The following is a 27,973-nucleotide window of genomic DNA, read 5'->3' on the forward strand; positions in this document are numbered from 1 at the left end:
TGGGTGTGACAGGAATAATCAATTCAGAGGATCATTTTGTTAAAAACATTTATTTAAAAAAATACAATTGTCGTCCGTATCTAGTTGCACATATATCTATTAACATATCTATGTAGTTTCAGACTTCAGTAAATTTGCTACGGTGCTTTCTTAAAGCTAGCTTGCCATTATACAAAGCAAATTCCTCTGTCAGTTCCTGCATAAAAATAGTTGTTTTTAACATATCATCTTTCTAAAAAGACACATATCACCATTACAGAATGTAACAAAACTTTTGCATAAAACTTGAAGTGAGAGAGAAAAAGCGATCACCTGATTGGTTATCAGAGCAACCCCTTGCTATGTCTGGAGATGCACTGAGTATCAACGGTCCTTTTCTCTTTTCAAAGCAGCATATCGTCAAGCCCTCAAAGTGCTAGCGCATCCTCTTCCTCACCTACCTACGCTCTGTGTGAAGGTTCTTTGCCACAAGAATTAGAATCCGAGACTCTGGCTCCCGTCATTCTAATCACCCTCAAAACAACACCCCTTTGTTTCCCAACAGGCTAAGTCCCACTGCTGAGCTAGAAGACAAGGCAGCTTCTCTCCAGCTGCCCCAACAACCAGTATAATTTCAATAAATGTTAGCAGTTACCATCATTTTCGTTGCTGTTGTAGGAAAAAGAAGAAAAAAGCAATGTTAATACTTTGAAGATCTCCCTAACGTAAATCATACTGAAATTATAACAAGTCACTAGTGCTGCTCTAACCGTCATTCATTCCTTTGGGTAGGTGTGCACCTGCATCACATAGAAACGGTCCATTTATACAGAAGCGGTGGAGATTAGGTATCGTGAGCGATAGATTTCAATAAACAAGGGGGAAACAAACAGTGACAGAACTGTCTTCTCAGCCAAGTGGATCTGGATTGGAGGGAAACACCCCAACAAGTTCTGATGACCACACAGCCCGAATTAAGACATTGATGTAAAAAACAAAACAAAACAAAAAACAAAAAACTTCTCTCCGGTGTTAACGCCACAGCAGACATGTTTTTCCTCTGCATTATACACTGGGTGGATGAAAATCAAACGTTCACTATCTAATAACATTCCATTGTCAAGTGACGTCCACACCTGAAGATCCAGTTAGGACTCATAGAAAATTCTTAGTTTGTTCTTCAAAATGCAAAGTTACACACTTTTTTAAAAAACCAACTTGATTATCTGGCCAAAAAACGGGTATAATTGTAAAAAACTAGTTTCGGGTCAAAAATTGTATTCACCTCAAACCAAAGCTATCAGTGGCAAAATGACTGGACTGAGTTTCATATTGAATCTTCCCTACCCACAGAGGTCAGTGAAACTGCAAGAAGGCAAAAGTGCAGAAACCGACAGGACTGTGATTAGGAAAATCAAATGGCCAAACCGAATAAATAGGCCATGAGTGACCAAAACTTAATTGTGTTAATTTCTATCTTTACATATATGCATATTAGTTAATTTCACTAGCAGTGAACAGGGAAGTTGGTAAGATATTGCTACTTCTTACATAAGCACTGACTGCAATGTAGGCGCTGGTAAAACTGCCCTCAAAAACAAAACCCATGAAGTGTCTTAGAAGGGACTGTGTCCCCTACCTAACAGACAATAAGCAACAACGATAAAACAGAAAAGAAACATGTAATTGGATAGTTTACAAAGCTGAGTGTACTCCATCAATTGCAAATCATTTAAAAAGTCATACGTTTCCACAAAGCAGAGTATTAAAAGCTTGTAAATGATTTTAAAACATCCTGGCTAAAAGAGCATACCTTACAGAGCCCTGAAGAATGGCTCATCAGGCAATCCATTTACCTCTTCTCCAAAGAGTCTTAATTCCAGAAAACATAAACGAGAAATAGACATTACTTCTCTGACCCTCCATATCCTTAAGATGAAATGAATCAAAATTACCATTGTGCTTCCAGTTATTAATAACAAAACAGTGCTAATAACGGTGCCCCCAAAAGTGCCAAGTGATTTCATACCAGTATGAACTCTATTCTGGGCATATTTGGACGATTCCGTTGGCTACGGCTCTGGCCTAGCCGCAGGGCATGCCCACCCTGTCCTGATCCCAGGCCTGTCCTAGCGCGGCTCATAATCCTTGGAGGGACAAGACTCAGAATGGGCCCTCAGGAGATGGGAAACAGAGCAAGCTGAGAAGAACATTCAGCCCGAGATACTCTGAGGTTTCTGCTAATGCTTATTATGTACAGTCTGAAAGGGTAAACTAGACTACAAAGCCACAACTCCTCCACTATTTTATCAATTCACGGTCAAATCTGTATTTTAGAAATACTACTCTTAGTATAAACCCCCTCTCTGAGAAACTCAGACCCTAACATAACAAGGATTTTACACAAAAGTGATAGTGTAGAAATGTTAGGAAAGGGCATCTGTATTTGAGCAGTGATACGTGCACAAGCGAGTGGGTTAACGTGGCTTTGTTCAGCGCATGTCACATGCAGCCTCCTATTTCTAAAAATGTTGGCAAGCAATTAGTCTTTAAGGCCTATGAGTCTAAGAATTTAAAAAAACTGAAATGTGCAAGGCATTAATTTTTTAAAAGTGGCAACTGCAAAGTGCAGCCAATTTTTTTTTTAAGTTTTCGTATAAAATAGCCTGGGAGCCATCCTAGAGGATGAAAAATATATGTTCCCTCTGAAAGACAGATTTGTTTACACACACACACACACACACACACACACACACACACACACGGTACTCAGCCGATAAACCAGAATGAATTTGAAAAGAAATGCTCCAGTCCCCCAATTACATATTTCAAAATAAAATTTTAAACCTCATAAAACTTTCTGATATGTATTACACTAAAAAAACTAGAGTTCAAGAGCCTTACCATGTTTAATCGTATCCCTCATGAGTTTTCTTGTTAAAGGTTTCATTTAAAATGATGTTAACGACAGCTTGAATTTCTTGGTTTCTGCAGAAAGCCTGAAAGCCAACATCTCCCCTCTCACACAAACCACTCTGGACTTCCATCTTTCACAAGCGCTCAGTGCGAATGGCGGCATCCTAGCAATTGCCATTTTCCGGCAGGCTGTCAATCTAGCACTTTTTTTTTTTTTTTTTTTTTTTTTTTTTTTTCCCAGAAAAGCCTGAAGAAACTGGCAGCTTCAAATGGAACATTTAAACCGCATCAACAACTCACCTTTCAGACTGTTCTGTTTACAGGTCAAAACATGACTTTTGTGCTAACAGGTTCTACCAAGTACGAGAAATGAAATCAAACCGCCTTTTTTTTCTTTCTTAATACACTACCACCCACAAGAATTCTAGACTCTGAGATTAAAACTTCAAACTTCAGTAAGCAGAATTCTGATGACCTAAGAGGAATAACAGGGCACCCTGCTTCAGGTAATGCTAGCAGCGTTAAAAATAACAACATCTATTTGTTGACCCCAAAGCAAGAAGATAATTAATGAAATATTTTCCATAGGACCCATTCTCTGATCAGCTTATCTGCTAAAGAAAGATAATTATGGTTGGCCTCCACTTCCCTACTATGGCTTAAACAATTAACTTCTCAGCTCCATTTTAGAAAGAACATGTTCTGTCATGCCCTCAGCTAACAGACTACATACATCATGAGTAGTCTTTTTAACTTTCCCATTGGTTTGGGAATTCATTTGGAGCTTTCTGCACAAAGACACCTGCACCCGTCTCCATCCTTGTCTACACACCTCGGCACAATTCTAGATTTCTGGCATGGGCAGCTAAAATATATACAAGTAAGTGATAAATAGCACAGACCCATTAAGGAAAGTATTTCTTCAAGAGATGCTGAAATGTTCCAACAAATTAAAAAAATCAAAGCTTACAGGGGCGCCTCGGTGGCTCAGTCGGTTAAGCGTCTGACTTTGGCTCAGGTCACGATCTCACGGTTCGTGGGTTCGAGTTCCACATCAGGCTCTGTGTTGACAGCTCAGAGCCTGGAGCCTGCTTCAGATTCTGTGTCTCCCTCTCTCTCTCTGCCCCTCCCCAGCTCACTCTCTGTCTCTCTCAAAAAATAAATAAAAACATTAAAAAAAATTTTTTTAAAGCAAAGCCTGTGAATGCAGCAAGAAAGGGGGGGCGGTGATTCTCTTATTTTAGCATAAAGCAACTTAACATAATTCCAAATCTGTTGGTAAAATACAGTATTAATAAGGCCAGAAGAAGTTTGTAAGCAGGCTGGTAACATAAAAGTAAATTAAAGAGTCCTATCTAGTATGAAGACACAAGAGCCAACAGGCTGTCAAAAATAATATGCGCAAAGCTCTGGAAAACATTTGGTAATGGGGTTATTTACAAAAAAGAATTAATATAAAATCTCAGGAAGCTGAAGACAACTTTTACTGAAAAATTCTAAATCAAACTTCTAGGGGTTTTACATGAAAATCAGATCAAATATGTAAAGGAGTTCTCCACATATCACAACAAAAGTATCCACGTTTTATTTTCAAGATTAAGCAGTGAAACAGTGTCCCGAGTCCGTGGTCTTTAAGGTAAAGCACGTGCTGCCAAAAGGTGCGTGAGACCATCTACTGGGGCGGGAAGAAAACAGTACAACTTGCAGTCAAGATTTACCGTTTAGACCATCCTTAATTCCTATTTTTGTGTACACCTCAGAACGTACATGTGCCTTTCCTACAGCGGCATACAACTCCACTTATACACGTATGATTTCGCAGTAGGAAATACGGTGTTTAAAACTTTTACTGATCAAGGTGTGCTCGAAAAGGCTGCAGACTGCTTTTCTGAAATGGCAATGAGTGCTTCTAGCGCTTAAATTCCCCAGAAACATACAAAACTGCCTTTAGAAATTCAGAATCCTATCACCTGTTCTGAGACCAGGATGAAACAAAGTTATGAGGCTACAACTCACACAACAGGTTTGAATGGGACTGGAGTGATGTTACCAATAGCCTGCAGTTACAGCCACAGAATCCCACACCTCTTTATTTATTTACTTTCCCCTCCACGTCTGAGTCGCACAGGATGGAGAAAACTAGAAATTGTGCCCGGTGATTAGATTCAACAGTCATGCCTGTTTTGATCTCTCATACAGTATGCAAATCATCGAAGAATTCTTCCAGTTTAAAAAAAAAAAAAAATCCAGGACCCTTTTTCATTATATACACATATACACATGCATACATGTATGTGTGTGTATACAGGTATATATATGTGTGTGTGTATACACACACACATGGGCTCATGGGCTTAGTTTCCCCATCAAAATCTGAAGAAAAAAAAAAACCTCTGCTTATATAGCTTACATTGACTTTTTTTTGAGGGTTTCTGGATTATTCCATCATGTACGTATTTTTAAAAATCAATGGAAGTTTCTACCTTTGTTAAAACACACAAAATATGCCATGAGGAATGTAACCTCACAAAGGCACTGACAAACCATTAAAAAAAAGATTACTGAAGCTAGCCATGTGATTTTAATTTTGTGTTTTAAGAAATCAGCATATGAACAAGGAAGAAAATTATTTTAGAAATTATGTGAAAATCCACCCTAGGATGGAATAAATGCGGTGCTTGGCTGGCTCAGTGTGTGGCTTTGAGCCAACTGTGTTCATCCCTTCTCAGCTCTAAGGTAGTAGCTTAAAATCAGCCACAGGGGAAATAATTTAATCATGGGAATCAGCAAATACTACAATTGAAGGATTGTTTTTTCCCCTTCAGAAAGCCTGGTTGTTAAACATTTCCCAGCATACAAATGAGTAGATACGGGCCAGAGCAGATGAAAAGCTAAGATAACCACAGATGTCTCAAAAGCTCATTCAACTTGCTCCCTTATCTTCACTTAGGCTACTTTTGCCCACCAGCGAACGTCCTGGCAAAGTGACTTGTGATGGATACCAGCTAGATACCGAACAGAAGTCTCCCCAGTGAATATGGATCTTAAGTGGTATGTCACCTTTGGATGCTAAGAACACCGGATGCTCAAAAAAACATGAAGCTGAGAGTTTTCCAGGAAGGAGGTAGTTTACTAACAGAATGGTCTGCCTCATACACTTGAGCTGAGGTTGTAAACTTTCATTTGAAAAAGGAAATACACACACACACACACACACACGCACACACTTCTCCACGTCAGTTGATCTCAAAGAGAAAGCAGATCATCAATCTCCTGAGGCCCGCACCTCTCGGAGGCTTCCGGGGTAGGTTTATAGACAAGAGGCCTCACAAACACTGGTTCCCAGGAAGCTGCTTTGACTGAGTTTTAATGGTGCCCTTGGTTCCCAGGCACCCCTGTGCTGACACAGTTAGTCATCAAAGATATTGTCTATGAAAACAACCAATGGCTTTTCTCCTTTAATTCAAAAAGATAAAATACTTTTGTGCTTTCAAAATTTAAAATATCTAGTTAAATCGAGCCATCAATACTTAGATTTAATGTACAAAATATTCATAAACCTAATAAAACTATCCCAAAGTGCTGCTGAAGTCTGATTCCAAAGAAGCATGCCCACGAAGCGACTCCGTGTGGGAGAGAAGTCCACCGTCCGCTCCCCATCACTACCAAACATTGCCTCCAGAACTGTCGCGCACCTCAGGAGCACACCTTTCAGCCCATAGCCACTGACGAACCAGTGAACGGGTCCCCAAGACGACAGATGTGAAGACGGCTCCCTGAATGTTGTCCCTCCCTGACTACTAACTAACATGCATGTCTCACACTGTAGCTTCTCCACACTGTATAGAAACATATTTAAAGTGAATATTCTACATGTGGAAGATGCTGGTTCCTATCAGTGTCATTTGGAGCCCTCAAAACCTTACTCCCTCATTCCATTTGGTTTGGGACTCCATTACAGAACTACTTCTAGGGTTAAAAGATGAGGTTCCTAACGGGCAGTGTTGTAGTGCTGGTCGTGGCATATAATCTAATCCTAGGCTTTAAAAGCCAAGTTTTCCCAAAGATTCCACTGTGATGTTGGTTATCAATTCAGCTTGGACTATCCACAAATCTGTCTACACCTGGGGCTGAGTACCATATGATAATATTTTATAAATGTGGTAATGTAGAGATGAAGGCCTACGTTTTTCACTACTACTGTGAACAATCCAATCCCTGTACATGAGCATTTCCAAACAAATTCTGCTGCTCTCTAATAAAAAAACTTTTTTTCAAAGACATAACATCTTTACCTCACTATAGATTTGGAGGCTTCGCTTTGCTTTTCATCTTCCTAATTACATCTTTAAAACAATCACAACCCCTAACAACCTGAAATTTAAAAGGTAAAATATGCAGTGAACAGAAAAGAAAAAGTATCTTCTAACTGGGAAAGAAAGCCCCACATGTGGTTTCAAGTTATTCAACTGAATGTTTTACTCAGAGATGCCTCGAGATTTCACAACCCAGGTTCATCCTAAAAGCCATCACTTACCATCCTGTACATATCACGGGTGTGTAATTATACCACCAGCGAGCAGACATTTCTGTGCTAGAGATGGGGTCCCCTATTCTCACCGGTTGTTGCAAAACGTGGTCGTAAACCCCACGTTTAAAAATCTTCCTATGCTGAAACAGACCAGGCTCCATGCTGTTCACAGGTTCAGACAAGATCACACACACGGCTAAGAGACCCACCCCGATACAGGTAATAAGATGCCTTGCCGTGGACTGCTTACACATGTTATAGTTCAGAGCAAAACAGAATCTCCCCAACAGTACTGCTCTAATCTTACTTGGTGTGAACAGGAAGGAATCCTTTTCCTTCACTGCTCATACATAGCTCACTTTTAGTTTTTCAACAGAACACACTTAGTCCTAAAGATATGGCCAACTGCATTTAACATTTCTTCAACTAATATACTCAAAGCATAAATGTTTTCCTGGCCAAAGGGTCCCGATAAGGCAGAAGGAATAACTTTGTTCTTAACTGCTCCTACAAAGCATAGCTAACTGCTAAACCCCACCAAAAATTTCTTTAAACACAAAGCTCAAAATATTCAGGAGGGAGGGAAGGAGGTAGGGAGGTAGGGAGGAAAGGAAGTAAGGAAGGAGGGAGGGAGGGAGGGAGGGAAGGAAGAGGAGGAGTTAGGGAGGGAGAGGGCAAGGGGGAGGGAGGTGGAGTTTGGACTCCAATTAAGGCATTTTTATATACAGTCCAACTTGAGTCATAGTCAAAGGGAATCTTAGAAAGGCATTTCAATGGGGAATGGCAAAAATCACAATAGTCTATTATCAGCATTGTAGAACTATTAATCGCTCACTTCAAATGTAATCACGTCGAATGTCTTTCTGTTTCTTTACTCCTTGGTTCTCTCATTCCACAAGTGCATAGGTTATGTTTTCTGTAGATCTGGGGAAAATGGGCCAGGGGTGGGTGGTCCATCCAGGCCAGACACAGTGAACGGTCCATGACTGTTCAGTACAGAAGGAAACTGAGAAAGAAAATAAAAACACATTATCATCCTATTACTCAACCCCAACTTTCATTTTCTGTCCCTGCTACATTCCCTGAAGCAGAAAATGAAAGCCACCTGCAGTGGCTCACAGGACAAAGGTAGTAACCGTTTATCATGGAAGAACATGATGTCACAGCAGAAACTTTAAAGAAAAAAAACTGTTCGTCCTACATGATACATATTACAGTCTCCAGCCTACCTTGAAGGAAGGAACAAACCTATGAGGCCTTCCCTTATAGCCAAAGGTATACAGGTTTACATTTAACTTCATATGAAAGTTTTAAAAAGTTCAGTAAATGACAACACGCACGACAGAGTACAAGTCAATCATAAAACAAATTACAGACTGTCAAAAAGAGGTCCGGAAAGAGATGCCCATCTATGAACTCTACAACTGCTGTAAATAGAGGTATTCATCCTAGAAGAGCCTTCCCCATCATGTATTCTAAGACCAGTTCTATAGGGAGAGTCCGGGCTGAAGCCACATGAGCACTGTAGCTTTGCCTGAGGTCTCTGGTCACTCTCTCAATTATCTGTGAGAGGCAAAGAAAAACATAAAAATAAAATATGAAAAATTCTCAACGCTTTCTAGTCAATAACTTAGAGTGTTTTACAAAATAAAAAAATGCAGAAGTAGGAAGATTTTTAATTCTTTTTTCCTTACCATTTCATTTCCAAAAGAACAAATGAAAAGTTAAATTACAAAATATAAGAAAATCTCCCAAGGAGTCTCCCCTAAATAAGTGAATGAACCAACCAAAATAAACTCTAGGAGTTAAAAAGTCTAGGTGTCTGAGGCAAAATGATGGTTAAAAGCTGTAAGACCCTTCCTATGATCTTGGCTAAGGGATAACACAATATCTATTTTTTTTAAAAGAGTTTTTTAATGTTTTATTTATTTTTGAGACAGAGAGAGACAAGAGCATGAGCAGGGGAAGGGCAGAGAGAGAGGGAGACACAGAATCCAAAGCCGGCTCTAGGCTCTGAGCTGTCAGCACAGGCCTGACACGGGGCTCGAACTCATGAACCGCGAGATCATGCCCTGAGCCGAAGTCAGACGCTGAACTGACTGAGCCACCCAGGCGCCCCACAACATCCATTTTTTAAAATATGTATTTAAAATGTTGATAAATATCAATTCTAAATGAATGAGAAATGGGCATATTTGATAAACTATACTCAAAATTTTTCTCTTTTAAAAAGCCTCAAGTAAAAAAAAAAAAAGCCTCAGGTAAAAGAGAAAAGCTACGTGCAGATCCTCCTGCAAATTCACACACACACACACACACACACACACACACACACACACACGTGTATATTTTCTTCTTTAAAAAAAAAAAAAAAAGAGAGAGAGATTTCTAGCATTTAAAATGACAAGGAGGGGCGCCTGGGTCGCTCAGTTGGTTAAGTACTGACTTCAGCTCAAGTCATGATCTCACGGTTTGTGGGTTCGAGCCCCACGTCAGGCTCTGTGAATGCTTGCTCAGAGCCTGGAGCCTGCTTCAGATTCTGTGTCTCCTTCTCTCTCTGCCCCTCCCCCTCTTGTGCTCCGTCTCACTCTGTCTCTCAAAAATAAATAAATGTAAAAAAATAAATTTTTTTTTATTTTATTTTATTTTTTTTTATTTTTTTCTTTTCAACGTTTATTTTATTTTTGGGACAGAGAGAGACAGAGCATGAACGGGGGAGGGGCAGAGAGAGAGGGAGACACAGAATCCGAAACAGGCTCCAGGCTCTGAGCCGTCAGCACAGAGCCCGACGCGGGGCTCGAACTCACGGACCGCGAGATCGTGACCTGGCTGAAGTCGGACGCTTAACCGACTGCGCCACCCAGGCGCCCCAATAAATTTTTTTTTAATGACAAGGAAAGGAAATCGGGCAGGTTCAAAATCTACAGTACCGAACAATCCCTGGTCTAACTCAAACGTACGTCACAGTGAACAATGGAAAGGAGACGTTGGCTCTATTTGTCGGAGCTGTTCGCTGGCTAGAAAATCAACACTTGGAAGGCATGTTTGTTAAACACAAGTTTTATAATGATGAAACCAAAGGGTGAAGACACTGCCTTTTGGCCCCACTCTTCATGGACCAGGCCCCAAGTGCAAGAGACAGACCTGTGGGTGTTTTACCTGGAAGAGTGTGTTAGCACCTTGCAGCCTGGCTGGACTCAGGGGAGCAACAGGGCTGAGAGTGCTCCAGAAGTGGATACTGGAGAGCAGGGGGCTCGGCGTCAGTAAGATGGGCGTCTGCAACACACAAAACAGCAACGGTCACTGAGGACTGTTTCAACCTTATAATAATACACCGGCAGCCCTGAACCCAAATATTGTCCTAGTCTCTGCCCCAAATCTCTCCAAAATTTTATCATGAGGGAAAGCTCAGAAATTATTTTTACTTGCTAAGAAAGGTCAAAATGTCTTCTCACCTGTCTTTTGTAGGGTCTTTCCCAAATACAGAAACCAATCTGGTCAAGTAGGGAGAAGTAACAGGTAACTAAGTCACAAACACGGTTCCCCTTAGTAACGGGCAGTCTGGGAGTCATGGATTTAAGGTTACGGGAGAGGTGACTGGAGACAAGCAAGTGAAGAAATGGCTAATGTAACTGTGCACACTTGCTACTCAACATCACACCAGTTGTTCTCACGTTTCTCAGAATTTATTGTTTTCCAGCTTTTGAGGTTATCACTGTTATTTTATAAGATACCAACCAGTTCTATAAGACCAAAAAAAGAGAGAGAGAGAGAGAGAGAGAGAGAGAGAGAGTAGTTGCTTTAGGAGGAAGTTGGAAAATATTCATCTACTTGCAGAGACCATGAATCCTTCACAACACGACTCCAAACCTTTCACTGCAGCGATCCTGACTGGGTGAGGAACGGGGTGACTTTCACAAGGTCACAGCTAACTTTTCTAAGACAAACCTAAATAGCAGCAGGAGAACCTGATGTTATAAATTCGGGATTTGTTTAAAAAGGTGAGTCGGTGGCGCTAAAAAGAAGGGGTCAGTTACCTGGGAGAACAGCGCTGGTGTGAGAGAAGCCGTGGGGAGAGACGGGCTCAATATTCCCAGCGGGCTCGGGTCGCTGCCCGTGATCACGAGGATGGGTGCCAGCTCTAACCCTTTGGGTTTCTTGGATCTCGAGGAATTCCTTGTTTTGTCCTTTTCCAGCAAAGCTGAATCCTGGTCTTTAGGCTCCAGCGACAAGTTCTCCGGAAGTTCCATGGGCTGAGAAGCCACCGAGTCGATGTCTGTGTCAAGGTCAGGGTTAGGGCTCAGCGGCGGCGAAGGCGTCCCAGGAGGCTCCTGCACAGGAGGCGGCGCGGACGCACCAGGTGGGGTGGCAAACGCGGTCGTTACGCTGCAGGCGGAGGTCGGGGCTTCCAGGGAAGGCAGTTTGGGGGAAGCCAAAGTCTCCAACGCTTGGAGAGTTTCTTCTGAGGATGGAGAAAGGCTTGGGCCGGCCGACAGCACGGCGGCCACGGGTTCAACTGGTAGCTTCTTGGAAGGCGTTGTTACGAATTTGATGACGGACGGTGTCGGCTCCTGAGGAGGTTTCTTCTCTGCCAACTTCTCGGCTGGGTTCTCGAGCTTGATCGGTTTGAAAAGCCTCTTGTTGGAGGAGTTCAAAGAGTTGAGGGTAAAGGAGGAGTACAAGCCGGAGTGTATGTAGTCGTTGCGGCTGGAGGTCCTGGCGCCAGGCTGAGGCGGCCTCTCCCTGCCCCCGCTCTCCGCATCTCTGCAGCTGCTGGTGACTTCGCCGCAGCCTCCGGCTTCCCCGTCCCCCTCAATCCTGCCCACCGTCATTGGGTCCATTTTCAAGATCTCTGGGTAAGAGACAAACTTGTACACAAACTTCTGACCATTCACTTTTTTAATGATATTCTGTAGATAAACAAAATAAGCATTCTTACACTTTCTCATAAACTTACCTCCCACAGCTCACGAAAAAGCTGACCTAATAACAGACTCTATTTGGCAAGTAGTTTACCGAAGAGCTTCAAAACCATCTATGTTTATCTAGCCACACCAAAGGCAGTTCCTACCACCGTGGAGCCCAAGTTGAGTGTTTAAGTGTCTCATTAACAACTGAACCAGTATGTTACGTAAAAGGGAGATTTCAATTGCTTAACACTCTCAACCAAATATCGGCATTAAGTCAAAAATCACTGAACTGCAACCTCAAATAGTTCCAAAGGTACAAGCCATACGCATCCTGAGGAAGCAAAAAGGAACAGAACGTTACTTCTGCTGAAGTTTCCACTTCGTTCTGAAGTTCCAGTTGTTTCTTAGACAGACAGAAAAACTGGTTAAGATCAAGCTCTTCAGAGCGAAACAAATTAAGATCTCAGCTTCTCATTCCAATTCTATCCATTTTGAGCCACTTATTGTACCTCAGTGCCCAAGAACGTATTCAAAATAAGAAATTAAACTAAAAATAAATGTTAACTAAGAAACCAAATCTGTGCACTAACAGCTCTTCTTTAAGGTATTTGTGTTCCCTGGGTTAAATTAAAAAGTAAAAAGTAAATAAAGCTAAAACACAAGCATATGTGTGACAATTTTTAAGTCATGATATACACAAGAATGTTTCTTTTAGCCTTGAAATCTCCTATTTTCTGCTCCTTATTCCAACCCTGTGCTCATTTTTCCTTTAAAGATGACTGCAATTAGGAACAAAATATGTATGAGGAGTGGAACTCTGCAGAAATAGAGCTGGCACACTTACACATTTCATCCCAATTCCACACTGCTGAAGTTATCAAATAAACTGGATCAAAATAATCCAAGGCAGTCTGTGATCGTTTTGCAACGTACACAAACATCGAATCGTTATGTTGCACACCTCAAGCGAATATAATGCTGTAGGTCAATTATGCCTCGATTTAAAAGAATTTGAAATTAACCAGGACATGAGTAGTTTCATAACCTCAACAGAAGAGAGGAACAGGTCTTATTCTGAGGTGGATGCGTATTACCTTTACATAATAGTATCGGAGGGCTCGGCTGAGTTTGTCGTAATTCATGTTAGGCTTGTTCTTACGAATCCCCCAGAGACGAGCCACCTCTTCTGCCTGCAAAAGCTTGAACTCCCCATCATTAGACGTCCAGCTGATCATGTGCTTGTTCTGAGGCTCCTGTAGGAGCTGAAGGAGGAACTGCCACAGGGTGATAGCACTGTCCATAGCAGTGAGCTGAAAAGAGGCAGACAGGGAAGACATGCGATGGTATTAACAGCCACCATTCCCATAACACCCTATGCCAGGCGCTGTGCTCTAAATGTATTACTTCATAGCATTCCCCCAATAATCCTACAAGACATACTACTGCGGCCTCGTTTTACATTTGAAACCACTGATTCAGAAAGAGTTAAGTCACTCCTTGTCCGAGGCTGCACAGGTAATTGGTGGAGCTGATGTTTAAACCCAGGCAATCTGGATCTAGAGACCAAACTCGGAAGCATGCCACACTGCTTAAGAAAAGTCTTGCTGAGGGGCGCCTGGGTGGCGCAGTCGGTTAAGCATCCGACTTCAGCCAGGTCACGATCTCGCGGTCCGGGAGTTCGAGCCCCGCATCGGGCTCTGGGCTGATGGCTCAGAGCCTGGAGCCTGTTTCCGATTCTGTGTCTCCCTCTCTCTCTGCCCCTCCCCCGTTCATGCTCTGTCTCTCTCTGTCCCAAAAATAAATAAACGTTAAAAAAAAAAAATTATAAAAAAAAAAAAAAAAAGAAAAGTCTTGCTGGGAGATAAAGTGAGTTCTTTAAGTCCCGGGAGTGGTCTTGGATGACGGCCAGTCACCAGAGGACCACTGCCACTACGTTTTAACTGAAAATCTCCTCCTATCCTCCGAGACCACCCTTTCAGCATCTATACAAATCAACCCAGTTGGTTTATCTGCCAGGATGTGTGTGTGGTGTGTGTGTGTGTGCCATAGTGGCCCAAAGATATAGGGAATAATCTACCTGTGCTCCATTGGCCTTTCTCCTCCAAACAGTTTCTGTTCTCATAAATTAATTTACATTTAAATTGGCAGCACTGAAAATTCAACAAAATGCTCCCTGATTTATTTGACAAGTTCTATCACCATTCTGCCCAGAGCTTCCAACTGCATAAATTACTTTTTTTTTTTTTTTAAAGTAGGCTCTACGCCCAACGTGGGGCTTGAACTCACAGCCCTGAGATCAAGAGTCGCATGCTGTACCAACTGAGTCTGCCAGGCACCACCACACATCCTCTTTCATTTGATTAGTAGCCTTTATGTGATTCTCAAGACATGAAATTAAAAATCTTTCAACATCTCAGGTTTCAGGATTTCCCTGTTTCGGCCAGAGTTTCTCAGCTTTGGCTCTACTGTTTGGGCCAGATAATTCTTTGTTCCTGGAGGCTGTCCTGTGCACTAGGACAGTGAGTTTAACTCACTAGATGCCAGTAGCACCTCCTGACCGGTTGTGACAATCAAACACGTCTCCGGCCATTGCCAGATGTTCTCCTGGGAGACAAAATCGTCCCAGTGGATACCACTGGTTTAGGCAACAGAGCCGCAAGGAAATGTCCTCACAGAGTTATTTTCTTCGCAGAACTTCAAGATTCCCATTAGGAAGAATTCTTTATGGCAGAAACTGCCATCCCAAGGAGCACCGTATATATATATAGCACATCCTAAGAAGGCTGTAACTGAACTATCCATGCACAAGAAAACAAAAACAAAAACCCTTCCTTTCTTTATCTAGGAATGACATCTCAATGGACCAAAATAAGACTTGAAAACGAATTAAATCAATTCCATTAAAATACTACAAAAATAGGTAATTTGGTTGACATCAAAATGTAAAACTTTTGAGCTGCAAACAATATTGTCAGGTGAAAAGACAATCCTCAGAATGGGAGAATATATTTTCAAATAAGAGACTTGTGTCAGAAATATATAAAGAATTCTTACAATGAAAAAAAAAAAAAAGAAGTAAAGGAAGGTGCAAAGACATTTCTTCAAAGAAGACACACAAACTAGGGCACCTGGGTGGCTCAGTCGATTAAAGCACCGACTTCGACTCAGGTCACGATGTCGCAGTTAAAGAGTTCCAGCGTGCGTCTGACTCTGTGCTGACAGCTCAGAGCCTGGAGTCTGCTTCAGATTCGGTGTCTCCCTTTCTCTCTGCCCCTCCCGCACTTGTGCTCTGTCTCTGTCACTCTCAAAACTGAGCATTTTTAAAAAAGCGTACAAAGAATAATTAATTTTTAAAAAAAGACAAATTGACAATAAGCTCATGAAAAGATCCTCAGCATTAGTTATTAGGGAACTGAAAATCAAAACCACATAAGATACCACGCCACACCTACTAGGATGGCTATAATCAATAAGACAGACAATAACAAGTATTGGCTAGGATGTGTCGAGAGTGAAACCCTCATGCATTGCTGGCAAGAATGTAAAACGGGATAGCCACTTTGGAAAACTGTGATACTTCCTCAAAATGCTAAACAGAAATACGATCCAGCTATTCGGCTCCTAGGTACATACCCAAGCGAACCGAAAATACATGTCCAACAGACACACTTGCACAGGAATGGTCACAGCAGCATCATTCTAGAATATCCAAAAAGTAGAAACAACTCAAATGTCCATCAACAATGATGAATGGACAAGCAAAATGTGGTGTGACTACTGGAATATTATTCAGCCGTAAAAAACAGACTTTAGGGGCGCCTGGGTGGCTCAGTCGGTTAAGCGGCTGACTTCAGCTCAGGTCACGATCTCGCGGTCCGTGAGTTCGAGCCCTGCGTCGGGCTCTGGGCTGATGGCTCAGAGCCTGGAGCCTGCTTCCAATTCTGTGTCTCCCTCTCTCTCTGCCCCTCCCCTGTTCATGCTCTGTCTCTCTCTGTCTCAAAAATAAACAAACGTTAAAAAAAAAACAAAAAAAAACCAGACTTTAGTACTGGTACATGCTACAACATGGACAAACCTTGAAAACATTGTTAAGTGAAAGACACCGGCCACAAAGGCCACATATTTTATTTCGATTTATATGAAATGTTCAGAATAGGCAAATGTATCAGACTCAATGTAGATCCCAGGTTGCCAGGAGCTGGGTGGAGAGAAGAATGGGGAGTGACTGCTTATGGGATGATATAAATAAAAGACTGCAATGGTGGTTACACAACTCCTTGAATACACTAAAACTACTGTCTTGTACAACTTAAGTAGATGAATTTTATCTCAAAGATGTTAAAAACACTACAAACATTACAAAAGCACAGGCCTCAGAAGCCTAATTCTAACAATGTGTATGTAACTCACAAAGGATAGGGTCCTTAAGGGTCAACTATTTCCGCTCCCAAAAAAGGCAGGAGAAACCGAAGTGGAAGATTTCTGGGTTTCCGTAACTTTTCTGAGACACTCAAAAATGTCTTCCAATAATCCTCACTCGTCCCTTTGAAGCCGGCTGTGCAGATATGGTCATCCAAAAGCAGAGATGGGAAAATAATAAAGAACAGAAAGCAGGAGATGTCCCCAGTCACACAGTCAATGGAGAAGCTGAGGCCATGAGTCCAAGTCTTCCATCAGAGTCACACTCTGTTCACCAGGGAAACCACTCCCTGGATGCATAACAGCATTCCTGCCAGCAGCTGGGTATAAAGAAGTATTACATATTAGATACTAAGTGACAATAGCCTAGAACTATGAAGTGCAACTTTAATATTAAGTAACCATGTCCACTAATCTCTGCCATGGCCTCACTTAAACTGAGTTGAAAAGGTAGTTTTAGGGGCACCTGGCTGCTTAGTCAGTTAAGTGTCCAATTCTTGATCTCAGCTCAGGTCATGATCTCACAGTTCATGGGTTTAGGCCCATGAATTGTCAGGCTCTACACTGACAGTGTGGAGCCTGCTTGGGATTCTCTCTCTCCCTCTCTCTCTCTCTCCCTCTCTCTCTCTCTCAAAATAAATAAACTTTAAAAAATAAAAATTAGGGGCGCCTGGGTGGCTCAGTCAGTTAAGCGTCCGACTTTGGCTCAGGTCATGATCTCACGGTTCATGAGTTCAAGCCCTGCATCAGACTCGACGCTGACAGCTCAGAGCCTGGAGCCTGCTTTGGATTCTGTGTCTCCCTCTCTCTGTCCCTCCTTCACTGATGCACGCTCTCTCTCTCTCTCTCTCAAAAATAAACATTAAAAATAAATAATAATAATAATAAAATTTTTAAAAAGTGGTTTTATATTATGATCCATCAAGTATGGGGGGGGTATCATTCCTCTCAATTTACCAGAGATAATGATGCCTGTTTACGGCTTTTAATTACATATGTTTAACACCTAAATGATTTTTTTTCAGTCTAAACCTGTTCAAAGTACTTTCTAATAAATGTTTAGCTTAACTAAAGAACTGTCTCCATATTTCCAGACATCATCTTCATATCAATAATGCTTATGGGGTTGGGATGTGGGCGTGTGTGTGTGTGTGTGAGAGAGAGAGAGAGAGAGAGAGAGAGGAAGAGAGAACACCAGTGGGAGGGGAAAGGGAAAGGGGAGTAGGGGAGAGAGGGAAGGGAAAAAGAGAACTGAATCTCAAAACAATCACAAATTTGGTACCTCTAATTCCGTTTGTTTTTGGAAAAATTCCCAAACGAAATCCGAGAATATTAATACCTATCACATAGACAATGCATGGATCCTACAGGTTAATAGCGGCTAAGATACGCACACAAAGACACACATAACCATCCACATCTCCACAAGCACACAGGTGCCGTCCTGAGCGGAGGGGAGGCTCCCGAAAGTACGGAGGCTCCCAAAGGGGTTCGGGGTACACCTTCCAACTCCCATCTTCCCAAGCTGGTTACTAGGGGGCCAGGGCACGGACAGAGTCAAGTGCTGGTGGGCGCTACTTCAGGCCGAATTTAGCTGCCCTGGGAAACGCTGAGGCTTCTTTAGGGCTCAGCAGCGCCTCCGGGAGAGGAGGTTGTTGAGAATCAAAGAAAAAGGGCCTTGTGGTTTTGGAATGAAGTACTGGAAAAGAATTGTCTTTTCCCCAAAACTAACAAAGATATAAAATGGACATCTCCAGTGGGTTCCTGAAAGGGATGTTTTCTTCATTCAATTTTAAAAACAGGTTATACTCTTTGAAAAGTTGGTGAACCTCTGGGTATACAGTCAGGTTGAGCCTCTTCATTTTAGTTCCTAAACGTGTGCTACTGATATGAAATTCAATGATTTCCTCAGCCATAAAAGAGAACGAAAAGGGAAAAAAAATCCAGAAGACAATTAAAAACGTGAAACGAAAAAACAAAAAATATAAATACTTTTATTCTAGCTACTTATCAATAAAAACCTTTACTTTCCTTCACAGGAAAACCCACGTTTTCTAAAATGGCAATTTTAAAAGAGTTCTTCAGAAGTCTGATGAGGGAAAGAAATACGTGTTGCAAATCAAAGAACTGATTTTTGAGGAGTTAATGTTGAAAACATAATTGATTCTACCTTGACACTTGAAAGGTAGCTCTATCCCTATGCTAAGCGGAAAGAAGGTATGTTGACATAACCTATTAGGGAAAGGAAGTCTCCAGTAAATGAAACTTTTTCCACCCTAAACATGTTTATAATACACATAGTCCAGTTGCTGCGGTGACCCACAGCCCGACTATTTTTCAGAAACAGCAGCCAAACCCCAAATAATAAATGTCTCCAAATTCAGCGTGCTGCTTAAATAAAGCAAAACCAAATTATGAAATGTATCAAGACTTGTTTTGAATCAAAATCATCATCGTTGAAAAATAATCAGGAGTCTCTTAACTGTACCCTATATTAAAACAATAGTAAAAGCATAGCTACATTGTGGTAAAACTCGAAGGGCAGTATTTCCCTAAGAACATAATGAATTTCACTCATGCAGGGAGAAAGGAATTCCTGACGGGGAAGGGGTGGTGAAGGGGTGGGAAACTGAATCACAGCTACATGTTAACGAAAACACCGCTGACAGTCCTAAATATTAAAGCACCGAGTCTTCCACGTAGCGGGGTGGTGGCTGGGAGACTGCAAAGAGATGAAATTGTCGAGATAAGGAGTAAGACTCCAGAGTCTTCAGGTGAATGCCCTAAACTTCAAACAGCAACATCCGGGGGAAAAGTCAACTGTGTATCCTTTGACTAGTTCAGTCAACAATACCCCTGATTTCCTGCCGAGGCCACTTAATAGCCCGCCCCCCCAAAGGCGTTTCCAATTGACCCTCCCAGGAACCTAGAAACGACCAGCCTCGCCGCAGCTGTACATTAAGCAGAAAGTAAAGGGGGCAGGGGGCTCGCGGGAGAGAAGTAGAAAAAGAAATGAAACTTGACACCGGATGAATAGCGAACTTGGGGAGAGGCAGAGACTCGGGTGACCGTGTGCCCCGGAGCAGATCAAAGTCCGGGGAAGAGCCGCAAACTCACGCGGCCTCGGTAAGCACTGAATTACTGTACTTTCATTTTCCAACTTCCTGTCACCACAAAGAGTCAGAATTCGCCCCCCCCCTCCCCGAGGCAAAAAGCCACTGCCACCCGGCGCCCCAGGGACCTCGCGGGACTAAATAAGGGGCGAAGCAGGGGACGGGACGCGCCGAAGTCCACCTGCGCGCCGCGGGGCAGCGGGCGGGGCAGGCCCCAGGGGAGCGCGTGCCCGCCCGCCCCCGCCGCCACGCTCACTTCCTGTTGTGCCGCCTGCCCCCCGGGCCCCGGCCTCCGCCCCCGCTCCCCGCGGCTGGGGGGCGGCGGCCGCGAGCACCCGACGGGGCGCGGGATGGACGGGGGCGCGCGGGGCCGGCCGCTCACCGAGGCCGCGCGCGGGGCTCCCTCCGGGTTTCCGCCTCGAGCGCGATGCTTCTCTCCGCCCGCCGCCTCCTCACGCTGGGAGTTCGAGGACGGCGCGGCGGCCGCGGCGACCCCCGCGGCGGAGCCGGAGAAGGCGGCGGCGGCCCAGCCGAGCCCGCCGGGTGCCCGCAGCCGCCCGCATCGCCCGCCGCCGCCGCGCCCGCCGGGGCTCCTCGCGCCCCGCCCTCCCCGCCCCCGCACGCGGCGGTGGCGGCGGCGGCAGCGGCGCGGGTCGTGGGGCCGCTACCCGCCGGGCGCGCGCTCGGGGCGTTCCTCGCCGGGGCCCGGCCTGCCAGTCTCTCCGCGGCCGCCGCCACTCTCAAACCCCCCGGCTGCGTCCGGGCCCCTCCCAGGCGCCGTAGCCGCCGCGCGTCACTTCCGGGGGCGGGAAGGGTGGGGCGGCTGTGGGAGTAGGACTGAGAACTGCGGCCGTCCAGATCCCCGCGTCCGGGGGTCCGGGAGTCCGGGGATCCCGGGAAGCGGGTGTGCGCGTGGGCACAGTGAGGGTGCCCCCTGGAGCTCCGCACTCGCCGCTCTCCGCCGGACTGAGTGGCTACTAACAGCTTGCTGAAGCGCCCGACAGAGTCCGCAGCACCAAAGCTGCCATTTGTGCGGGGGGGGGGGGGACACCTCGGACGGCCTGGGGCCTCACCGCATCTCCCGCGCCCGATAGTGGAGGTGGCGCTCGCCAGGACCACCTTTGTTGTTGCTAAGCTGAAGCGTGAGGGCTTCTCTCTCCCGGGCCACTTGTCCTGCCTTGCCCCTGGCTAGATGGACGGGGGAGTCGGTGCCGCTGCAGCTTGTTCATCCAAGTACATGCTCCCAGGACGCTAAGAACACCCCCGGTGAATATTATGTCAGCACTGTGGCTCGCTAGCTCGGGGACTGACAAATGGAGTCAGACCTGGAATCCAGTCGTGGCCTTGTCCCTCACTAACTCCCAGATCTTACTTAGTAACTTTAACCTCCCCAAAGCTTCATCATTTGTAAAATGGAGAGAACCCAGTCTCAGAGTTGTGATGATTAAAGCAGATAAGGTGCATAAGTCACCTAGCAGAGTTTCTACCACATAGGTTCAAGTAAATAGACTTCCTAAGGAATCAAGCCACACTTGGTATTAGCGACTAGTTGAGTAATTTAGCAGCAGCAGAAGAGATGTGCAGTCTGTAAACTGGACTGCTGAACCCTTGAAGAAATCGCATGCATATTCTTTTTAACAAGAAGCCAACTAGGCTGATGTCTGAGTTACTTGGTCATATAGTAGCTGTAAGACCTGCAGTGAGTTACTTAACCTCTCTGAACCTCAGTTCCTCATGTTAAATGAAGATGATAATGTGCAGCGTTGCTGAAAAGATCAAATGAGATAAAGACTATAATGTGCTTCATGCATTTCCTGGCACATGGTAGGCACCCAGTAAATGATATCATTTACTTTTGCCTCCACCTCACCCCCCCCCAATTGAATTCAATTGAATTCAATTGAATCAATAAAATTAATTGAACTCACAGAGTAAAATATGATCCTATAATCCCTGTGTAGGCTTTTGGAAGAGAATTGGCACTTCATTTTATTTCCAACCTCCTGCCCTAGTACAGAGTAATTGTAACACGGAGGCATTCCTGTAAGACCGGCGCTACCAAAAGATGTTAGCTTTCTAAAAATAATTTCACCAGAGGATGTAAACATATTTTCATTAAGAGGAAACCTGCAATAACTGAAAAACACCAGCACTCTTGGCCTCTGATATAAAAAATTTTCCTTACAGCAGTTTCCATTTTAGAAACCGAGAGGAAAAAATAAGAATTATTAAGGTAGGCTATTTAAGATACACTCTTGGAAACATTTGTTTATAGAAAGATTTCATTCTAAACCTTGTCTCAAGAACAGTTAAGGCTAGTGGAACTCTTCTACAGACTAGCCTGTTCTCCCCAAGCTACAGTAAACATCTGATTCAGCCCCAGGGTCTATTGTATCACAACCCCTTTAACACTGAGCTGATAGTATTGTCAATTGCAGTGTATTTTTGGAAGAGATCCTACTTTGGGAGTTCTTAAATTAGTCCTAGCAAGTCTGCTTTTAAATTGACTTTTTTTTTTTTTTTTTAAATAGTACATGTTGACAGCAGAGAAACTAGAAGATAAATCAGATTTCAGATTAGTGAACTTTGGGGGGGGAGGGTATTGTGCCTGCTTTTCCCACTCAAGATTCTATAAATACAGAATCTCTCTCCATGGTTCCTCACACAACAGATGGTTTTTTTTTGCAAACTCCATGGTGGTTATGTTGCTTTTTTGTTACTTTGGTCACTTTCTCACTCAATAGGTAGATTTCCAATTGTAGCCTTGGCTACTCAGGGCTATGCCAATTAAATTTGCAGATTTTCTTTAAACACTTAATATGTGTTTTTCTGCTTGAACTGCCCTAAAATTGTGTTTTTTAAGCAATCGAGTTATCCCAGCCCTGCCAGCCCTGCTCCCCTAATTTAATTACATTTCCTATCCCAAGAACACCTAGTTCTTACGATTATTTCTTCTGAAAGCAACTTCCCTTTCCCTCTCTTCGTTTTCACTGCTTCATCATTACCCCAAATTAGTGTCCCTTTTTCCTAGAGGAATATTTCATGGACTCTGACTGAGCAAGCATGGAACCATCCGATTGCCTGTTCTGTCTTCCCCAGCGATGTCTTGTAGCACATGAAATAAACAAGAGAGAACTTTAGGTCAGAGGAAGCGTCAACACCCCCAGATAGGGTCAGATGTGAAGTATGGCTGACACGAAAGAATAAAAATCTGGGATTTCTGGGTTCTAGCTTTTCAAACTCCCTAAACTCCAGACTTGATCTTCTTGAGAAAATCCTTATGACTGATCCCTTCTGCGCCTCACTTTCAACATCTTTAAAAAATAAAAGATATTCATACCTTTCAGCTTGTAGTCTGTGGTGGATGGAGGAAAAGAAGAAGACAGTCGATCGAACTATGCTTTCAGTACTTGTTGAATGACCCTATAGTTATGACATTTGTAGGACTTGAAATGGTAAGGTTATCACTGAAAACAGAATGCAGGCTAACTGGATACTGAATATGGCAGCATTTGCCAACCCCACTACCTGCCAAGGCCCTAAAATTCACCAAAGACAACCAGTAACATGCTGGTTAGAAGTATCTTTACACTAAGGCTATTTTTCTGGGCAAAGAAGTTCCATCCCCAGCAATAAGACTTATAATCAGAGGCTAATTCAAGTTCCAGAGAAAAACCCATGAAAAGGTCCTTGAATAAGGTATTTGTAGCCTCTGAACTATGAGGGAAGCTCATGGAAAAATCTTTCAGCCCTAGCTGTAATCTTCACCCAACTCCCTGTTTTCCCAGAGAGGACATGACAAGACATGACTTATTGCAGTTATGTGCCTGGGGCGTAGTACCTGCCTAACACATTTCATGACCTATCCCAAACACACCTCGAAAATAACTGCATATTCTTTTCTTCATTGGAATCTACACCCAGCCTACTTCTTTCCTCCTCCACTAAGGTTTTTTTTTAACTTAAAACAATTTTATTGGTCTTTGAAACAGGTACTTTCTCTTAGCTGTGAAAATTGATACAGAATATGTACTAGAGAAAAAGAACAGAACCAATCACCTCTCTCCTAATTGCCCTTTGCAAAAGATGCAACTTGATTGACAAAAGTTCATGAAATCCACCTTGTGGGTAACCATATGAGATTCTGTGTGGTTTGACTAACTCATTGTAGGATACGTACTTCTCTGAATTCTAAGCCAGAAGTTTTGCTTCCTCTCTTGTGTGTTTTATGGCAACTGCCTTGAAATTTTTTTTCACTTAAAATTAATTCAGATATGACCACCGAAAGGTTTTGTTCATTTTTTAGGAATTGCCGGTCGTGGACCAGCGACACTGGCACCCTCAGAGACCATTATTGCTATCCACGATTTCCATAGATTTTAGAGTCCCCCCGCCCCCTGCATTATCTCTTTTGATCCTATTGACATAGGCAAAGAATTCAGCTAAGGATCCAGAGATGCTGGGGAAGGAAAAGTCAGGCTGGGGTAAGTGCAGCTTTTACAGCGGTGTGCTTTGTGGTGAGGAGGGAGAGGGAGGGAAATTACCACCTCCCACCGCATTCAGGAACATTTCCTGAAAGAGGTGGAGTTTGAAAGACTTGGTGCTAATTCAAAAATGTGTAATGCCAGCTTTTTTCTGCCTTACTTTATTTATCCAGCTGCGAAACAAAATTAGTTTTGCCATGCTAAAGAACGCATAGCTGGTGAGTTGGATACCCACTTCAGAAGTGGGACACAGCCACCGGCTTCCCTCCTTCAGACTCTCAAGGAAGAAAATTTGAATTCTGTCTAGGCTCACCCCATAAAATTGGGAAATTGTTGGTCTACAGGGCTTAATCCCCCCTCCTTCTTTCTCTCAGATTCTCCCTGCTTCTCAGAAAATGCAGCTGTGATGCATGTAACCGATTATGTCTAGAAATCAGACTCCAATGACAGAGCCCGGAAGTGGAGGGAGAACAGGGGCTCTCCTATGATGGAAAAGAATCCGATGACAAGGTCTCATGGAGCAAAGAGAATTCTGGTTAGGTTTTGTTTGGAATTCTATCCCTGCCCTGTGTGTGTATACCTTATCTGTGTTCTTTTGCTTCCTCCCCACCCCCAACCCCAGCCCTCTCCCTCGGCCTTATTTTTCTTTCCCTGTCTACTTTTCCTTTCCCTTAATATTTTTAAAGCTTATTTATTCACTTATTTTGGTAATCTCTACACCCAATGTGGGGTCAAAGTAAGGAACCCAAGGTCAAGAGTCACATGCCCTTCCAACCTAGTCAGCCCGGCACCCCTTTCCTTTTTACCTCTCTGCCTTAACCCTGCCACTGGCAGCCTTGAGAATTTATGAGCCATGAAAAGTGGTCCTTAGGCCTGAGAAGATTTCGTATCCATAAATATATCTTTGGGAGCACAGGGCTGGCTCAGTTGGTAGGGCATGTGACTCTTGATCTCAGGGTTGTGAGTTCAAGCTTCACGTTGAGGGCAGAGTTTACATAGCAAAGAAAGAAAAAGAGAGAGAGGGAGGGAGGGAGGGAGAAAGAGAGAAAGAAAGAAAGAAAGAGAAAGGAAGAAAGGAAGAAAAGAGAGGGAGGAAGGAAGGAAGGAAGGAAGGAAGGAAGGAAGGAAGGAAGAATTAAGCAATGCTTTATAAAATATATATGTAATTTTTAAGCATTAACTGTGTGCCAAGCACTGCACTGGACACAGGAGATGCAAAGATGACCGAGACCAGTCTCTTTCTTTAGAAGTTTCTAAAAGAGGAGGGGCTACAACCCATTGTGACACAGGAGGGGGTGTTAGTTAAATAGGGGTGAAGACTGTGCTGGGGGAAGGGAGGAAGGTCAGAGGCTCCTGGCGTCCTGGAAGGGGGGTACTTGGAGGAAGCGGGAGAGGGTTTGGAGGGCAACGTTCTGTTTGGGATGCTCTGCCTATTCCCCTGCCCAGCTGGGCTCATGGGGCCGGCTCCTACGTTAGGTCTCAGCTCAGCTCCGATGTCACCTGCTCTAGGGTGTGTGACCTCCACTGTCTTCTGTGGCGGCCAGCGCTGACCCTGCTTGTGGCCTTCACCACGCTCACCTTAAGTTTCTCCTCTGTTCCACCCTTCAGACCGAGTCCTCCAGAGGAGAGCCTAGATCTCAGTCACCTTTCCAGTCCGGGACGCGGTGGCGCAGGCCCTCTGCCAGGTGCTGCTCAGTAAGTACTAATGGGGCGACTAGATCAGCGGGGCAAAGGGGGACCCAGGCACAGCCCAGCGTTGCTGACGGGAGGTGCAGGTGCGCCAGACCCAAAGCTTGAGCCCGCCCCCCTCGCCTCCTCTGCTCGGTGCGGCCTCTCCCGGGTCCTGAGTTCTCACCTCTCCATCCTGCCGGTCAGCACGGTGGCTCTCGCCTGTCCTAAGAAAACTTCCCCTTCAACCATCAGCCTATCTTTTCCTCCCTTTCAGTATTAAACTTCAAAAAATAATGGTTTCTATTTGCGGCCCACACTTTCTCAGCTTCCACTCACTCTCCAATCTCCCGGATATGTCTGCTGTCCCCACCACTGACTCTTTGAGGCACCACCCCACCCACCGTCTCCCAGTCCTCCTCAGGCCCAGCTTAAGACATCCCCTCTTTAGGTAAACACTCTCTGACCTCCAAAGCAGGCTTAGGTGTCCCGTCTTGGTGCCTTCCAGGAGACGCTGGGCTCTCTTGGCCTCCATGATTCTCCCTCTAGCTCTCTAACCAGTTTTTGTCTCCTCTGTCTTTGGACTGTGGTCCCTCGACTCACGCCCCACGCGGGACCTCATTCTCTCCAAGGCTTTCTTCACCACCCAAAATGCTGAGGACCCCCAACCTTTATTTCTGACCCCAAATTCTCCCCTGACCTCTGGATCCCTGTCTCCCATTTCCTACAGGGTTTCTCCTTCTGAATATCCTCATAACCTTTCCATCTCAGAATATATGACTTGAGGGGTGCCTGGGTGGCTCAGTCAGTTAATCGTCCAACTTCGGCTCAGGTCATGATCTCGTGGTTCGTGGGTTGGAGCCCCGCATGGGGCTCTGTGCTGACAGCTCGGAGCCTGGAGCCTGCTTCGGATTCTGTGTCTCCCTCTCTCTCTGCCCCTCCCCTGCTCTCTCTCCCTCTCTCTCTCTCTCTTTCAAATACAACTAAGCATTAAAGTATACACATGTACATGTATATATATATATGTACATATATATGCATATGTACATATATATGCACATATATATATATACCTTGAACTCACTGCCTATACCTGCCACCTGAACCAAATCCTCCTTCCTTTTCCAACTGAAAGCGCCACCCGGACCGCTCAGGCACCCTAACCGTTCCTTCTTCCTCACCCTCCATACGCATTCCATGCATGGTCTGTTGTACCTCCTCTCTAGAATATCTCACATCCATCCCCTCCCCAGGGCTCTCAGTGTCTCTTGCCAGGACTACGGCAAGCCTTCCGCTTTCTCTCCCGGCTTCCAGGCATGTCAGCCCACGTCCACACTGCCACGAGGGAACCTTCTGGAACACACACTTGACTGCGACACTCATCTGTTTCAGAGTGTCCAACAATTGATTTCCCTGCTGCTTCCAAGGTAAAGTCCAAACTCGAACCTGACAGACCTGTGATGGGCAAGGTTTAAAGGCCACGTCACCCTTCCGGTGATCATCACTAATCACCGTTTTGATCAGTGACCCTTTCCATTCCGATCCCTTTTCAGCCTAATCCAGCCTCACGAACTACAGGCCCTCGAACACGTCCAACACCACCAGGACTCCAGTCTTTTGTCAATACTGCTCTCTCAGCCTGGACCGTCCCCTCCACTCCACACAGTTCCCTGAAAGCGAACAGTGTGGCTGTCATCTTCGCACAACCCGTGTGTCCCAGCCTTGTGCCTGGCACATAATAGGGACTTAGTAACTTTTGAATAAAGAGCTCCCAGGTTTTTAAAAAAAAATTTTTTTTTTAATATTTACTTATTTTGAAAACGAGAGAGTGAGATGATCCCAAGCAGGCTCCTCACTGTCAGCGCAGAGCCCAACGCAGGGCTCGAACTCACGAACCGGGAGGTCATAACCTGAGTCAAGATCAAGAGATTAACCAGCTGAGCCGCCCAGGCG

At 44.3% G+C, this 27,973-nt stretch overlaps 1 protein-coding gene and 1 long non-coding RNA gene across 5 annotated transcripts; one reads left to right on the forward strand and one right to left on the reverse strand.

Annotated features, from left to right (window-relative positions):
* Positions 1-31: 31 nt before the first annotated feature.
* Positions 32-20,358, reverse strand: ELK4 (ETS transcription factor ELK4). 2 transcript variants are annotated; one of them, XM_030301814.2, is made up of 6 exons: positions 20,251-20,318; positions 16,747-17,075; positions 13,431-13,646; positions 11,464-12,336; positions 10,586-10,702; positions 32-8,432 (listed from the first exon to the last, which is right to left on the reverse strand). In XM_030301814.2, the coding sequence occupies exons 3-6, from the start codon at positions 13,635-13,637 to the stop codon at positions 8,334-8,336; spliced, it is 1,296 nt and encodes a 431-aa protein (XP_030157674.1). In that variant the 5' UTR covers positions 13,638-13,646; positions 16,747-17,075; positions 20,251-20,318; the 3' UTR covers positions 32-8,333. The 2 variants fall into 2 exon arrangements, with proteins under 2 accessions (XP_030157674.1, XP_030157673.1); XM_030301813.2 differs by lacking the exon at positions 16,747-17,075 and having other exon boundaries at positions 20,251-20,358.
* LOC115504725 lies at positions 19,681-27,801 on the forward strand. 3 transcript variants are annotated; one of them, XR_003965772.1, is made up of 6 exons: positions 19,681-19,881; positions 24,175-24,352; positions 24,727-24,887; positions 25,961-26,047; positions 27,335-27,447; positions 27,574-27,801. It is a non-coding gene; the product is annotated as an uncharacterized LOC115504725 (long non-coding RNA). The 3 variants fall into 3 exon arrangements; XR_003965770.1 differs by lacking the exon at positions 24,175-24,352; XR_003965771.1 differs by lacking the exon at positions 19,681-19,881 and having other exon boundaries at positions 20,964-24,352.
* Positions 27,802-27,973: the final 172 nt, after the last annotated feature.

This window comes from Lynx canadensis, chromosome F1 (genome assembly GCF_007474595.2).
Source record: "Lynx canadensis isolate LIC74 chromosome F1, mLynCan4.pri.v2, whole genome shotgun sequence".
Taxonomy (NCBI): domain Eukaryota; kingdom Metazoa; phylum Chordata; class Mammalia; order Carnivora; family Felidae; genus Lynx; species Lynx canadensis.

What these genes read in the sequence shown, in the direction of transcription:
- ELK4 (XM_030301813.2), bottom strand. Translation starts at nt 13,637, where the DNA reads ATGGACAGTGCTATCACCCTGTGGCAGTTCCTCCTTCAGCTCCTACAG. An exon ending in CACCAGCGCTGTTCTCCCAG is followed by an intron (nt 10,703 to 11,463) that starts GTAACTGACCCC and finishes TGTGTGTTGCAG; the next exon opens with ACGCCCATCTTACTGACGCC. An exon ending in GTGCTAACACACTCTTCCAG is followed by an intron (nt 8,433 to 10,585) that starts GTAAAACACCCA and finishes TTTCTTTCTCAG; the next exon opens with TTTCCTTCTGTACTGAACAG.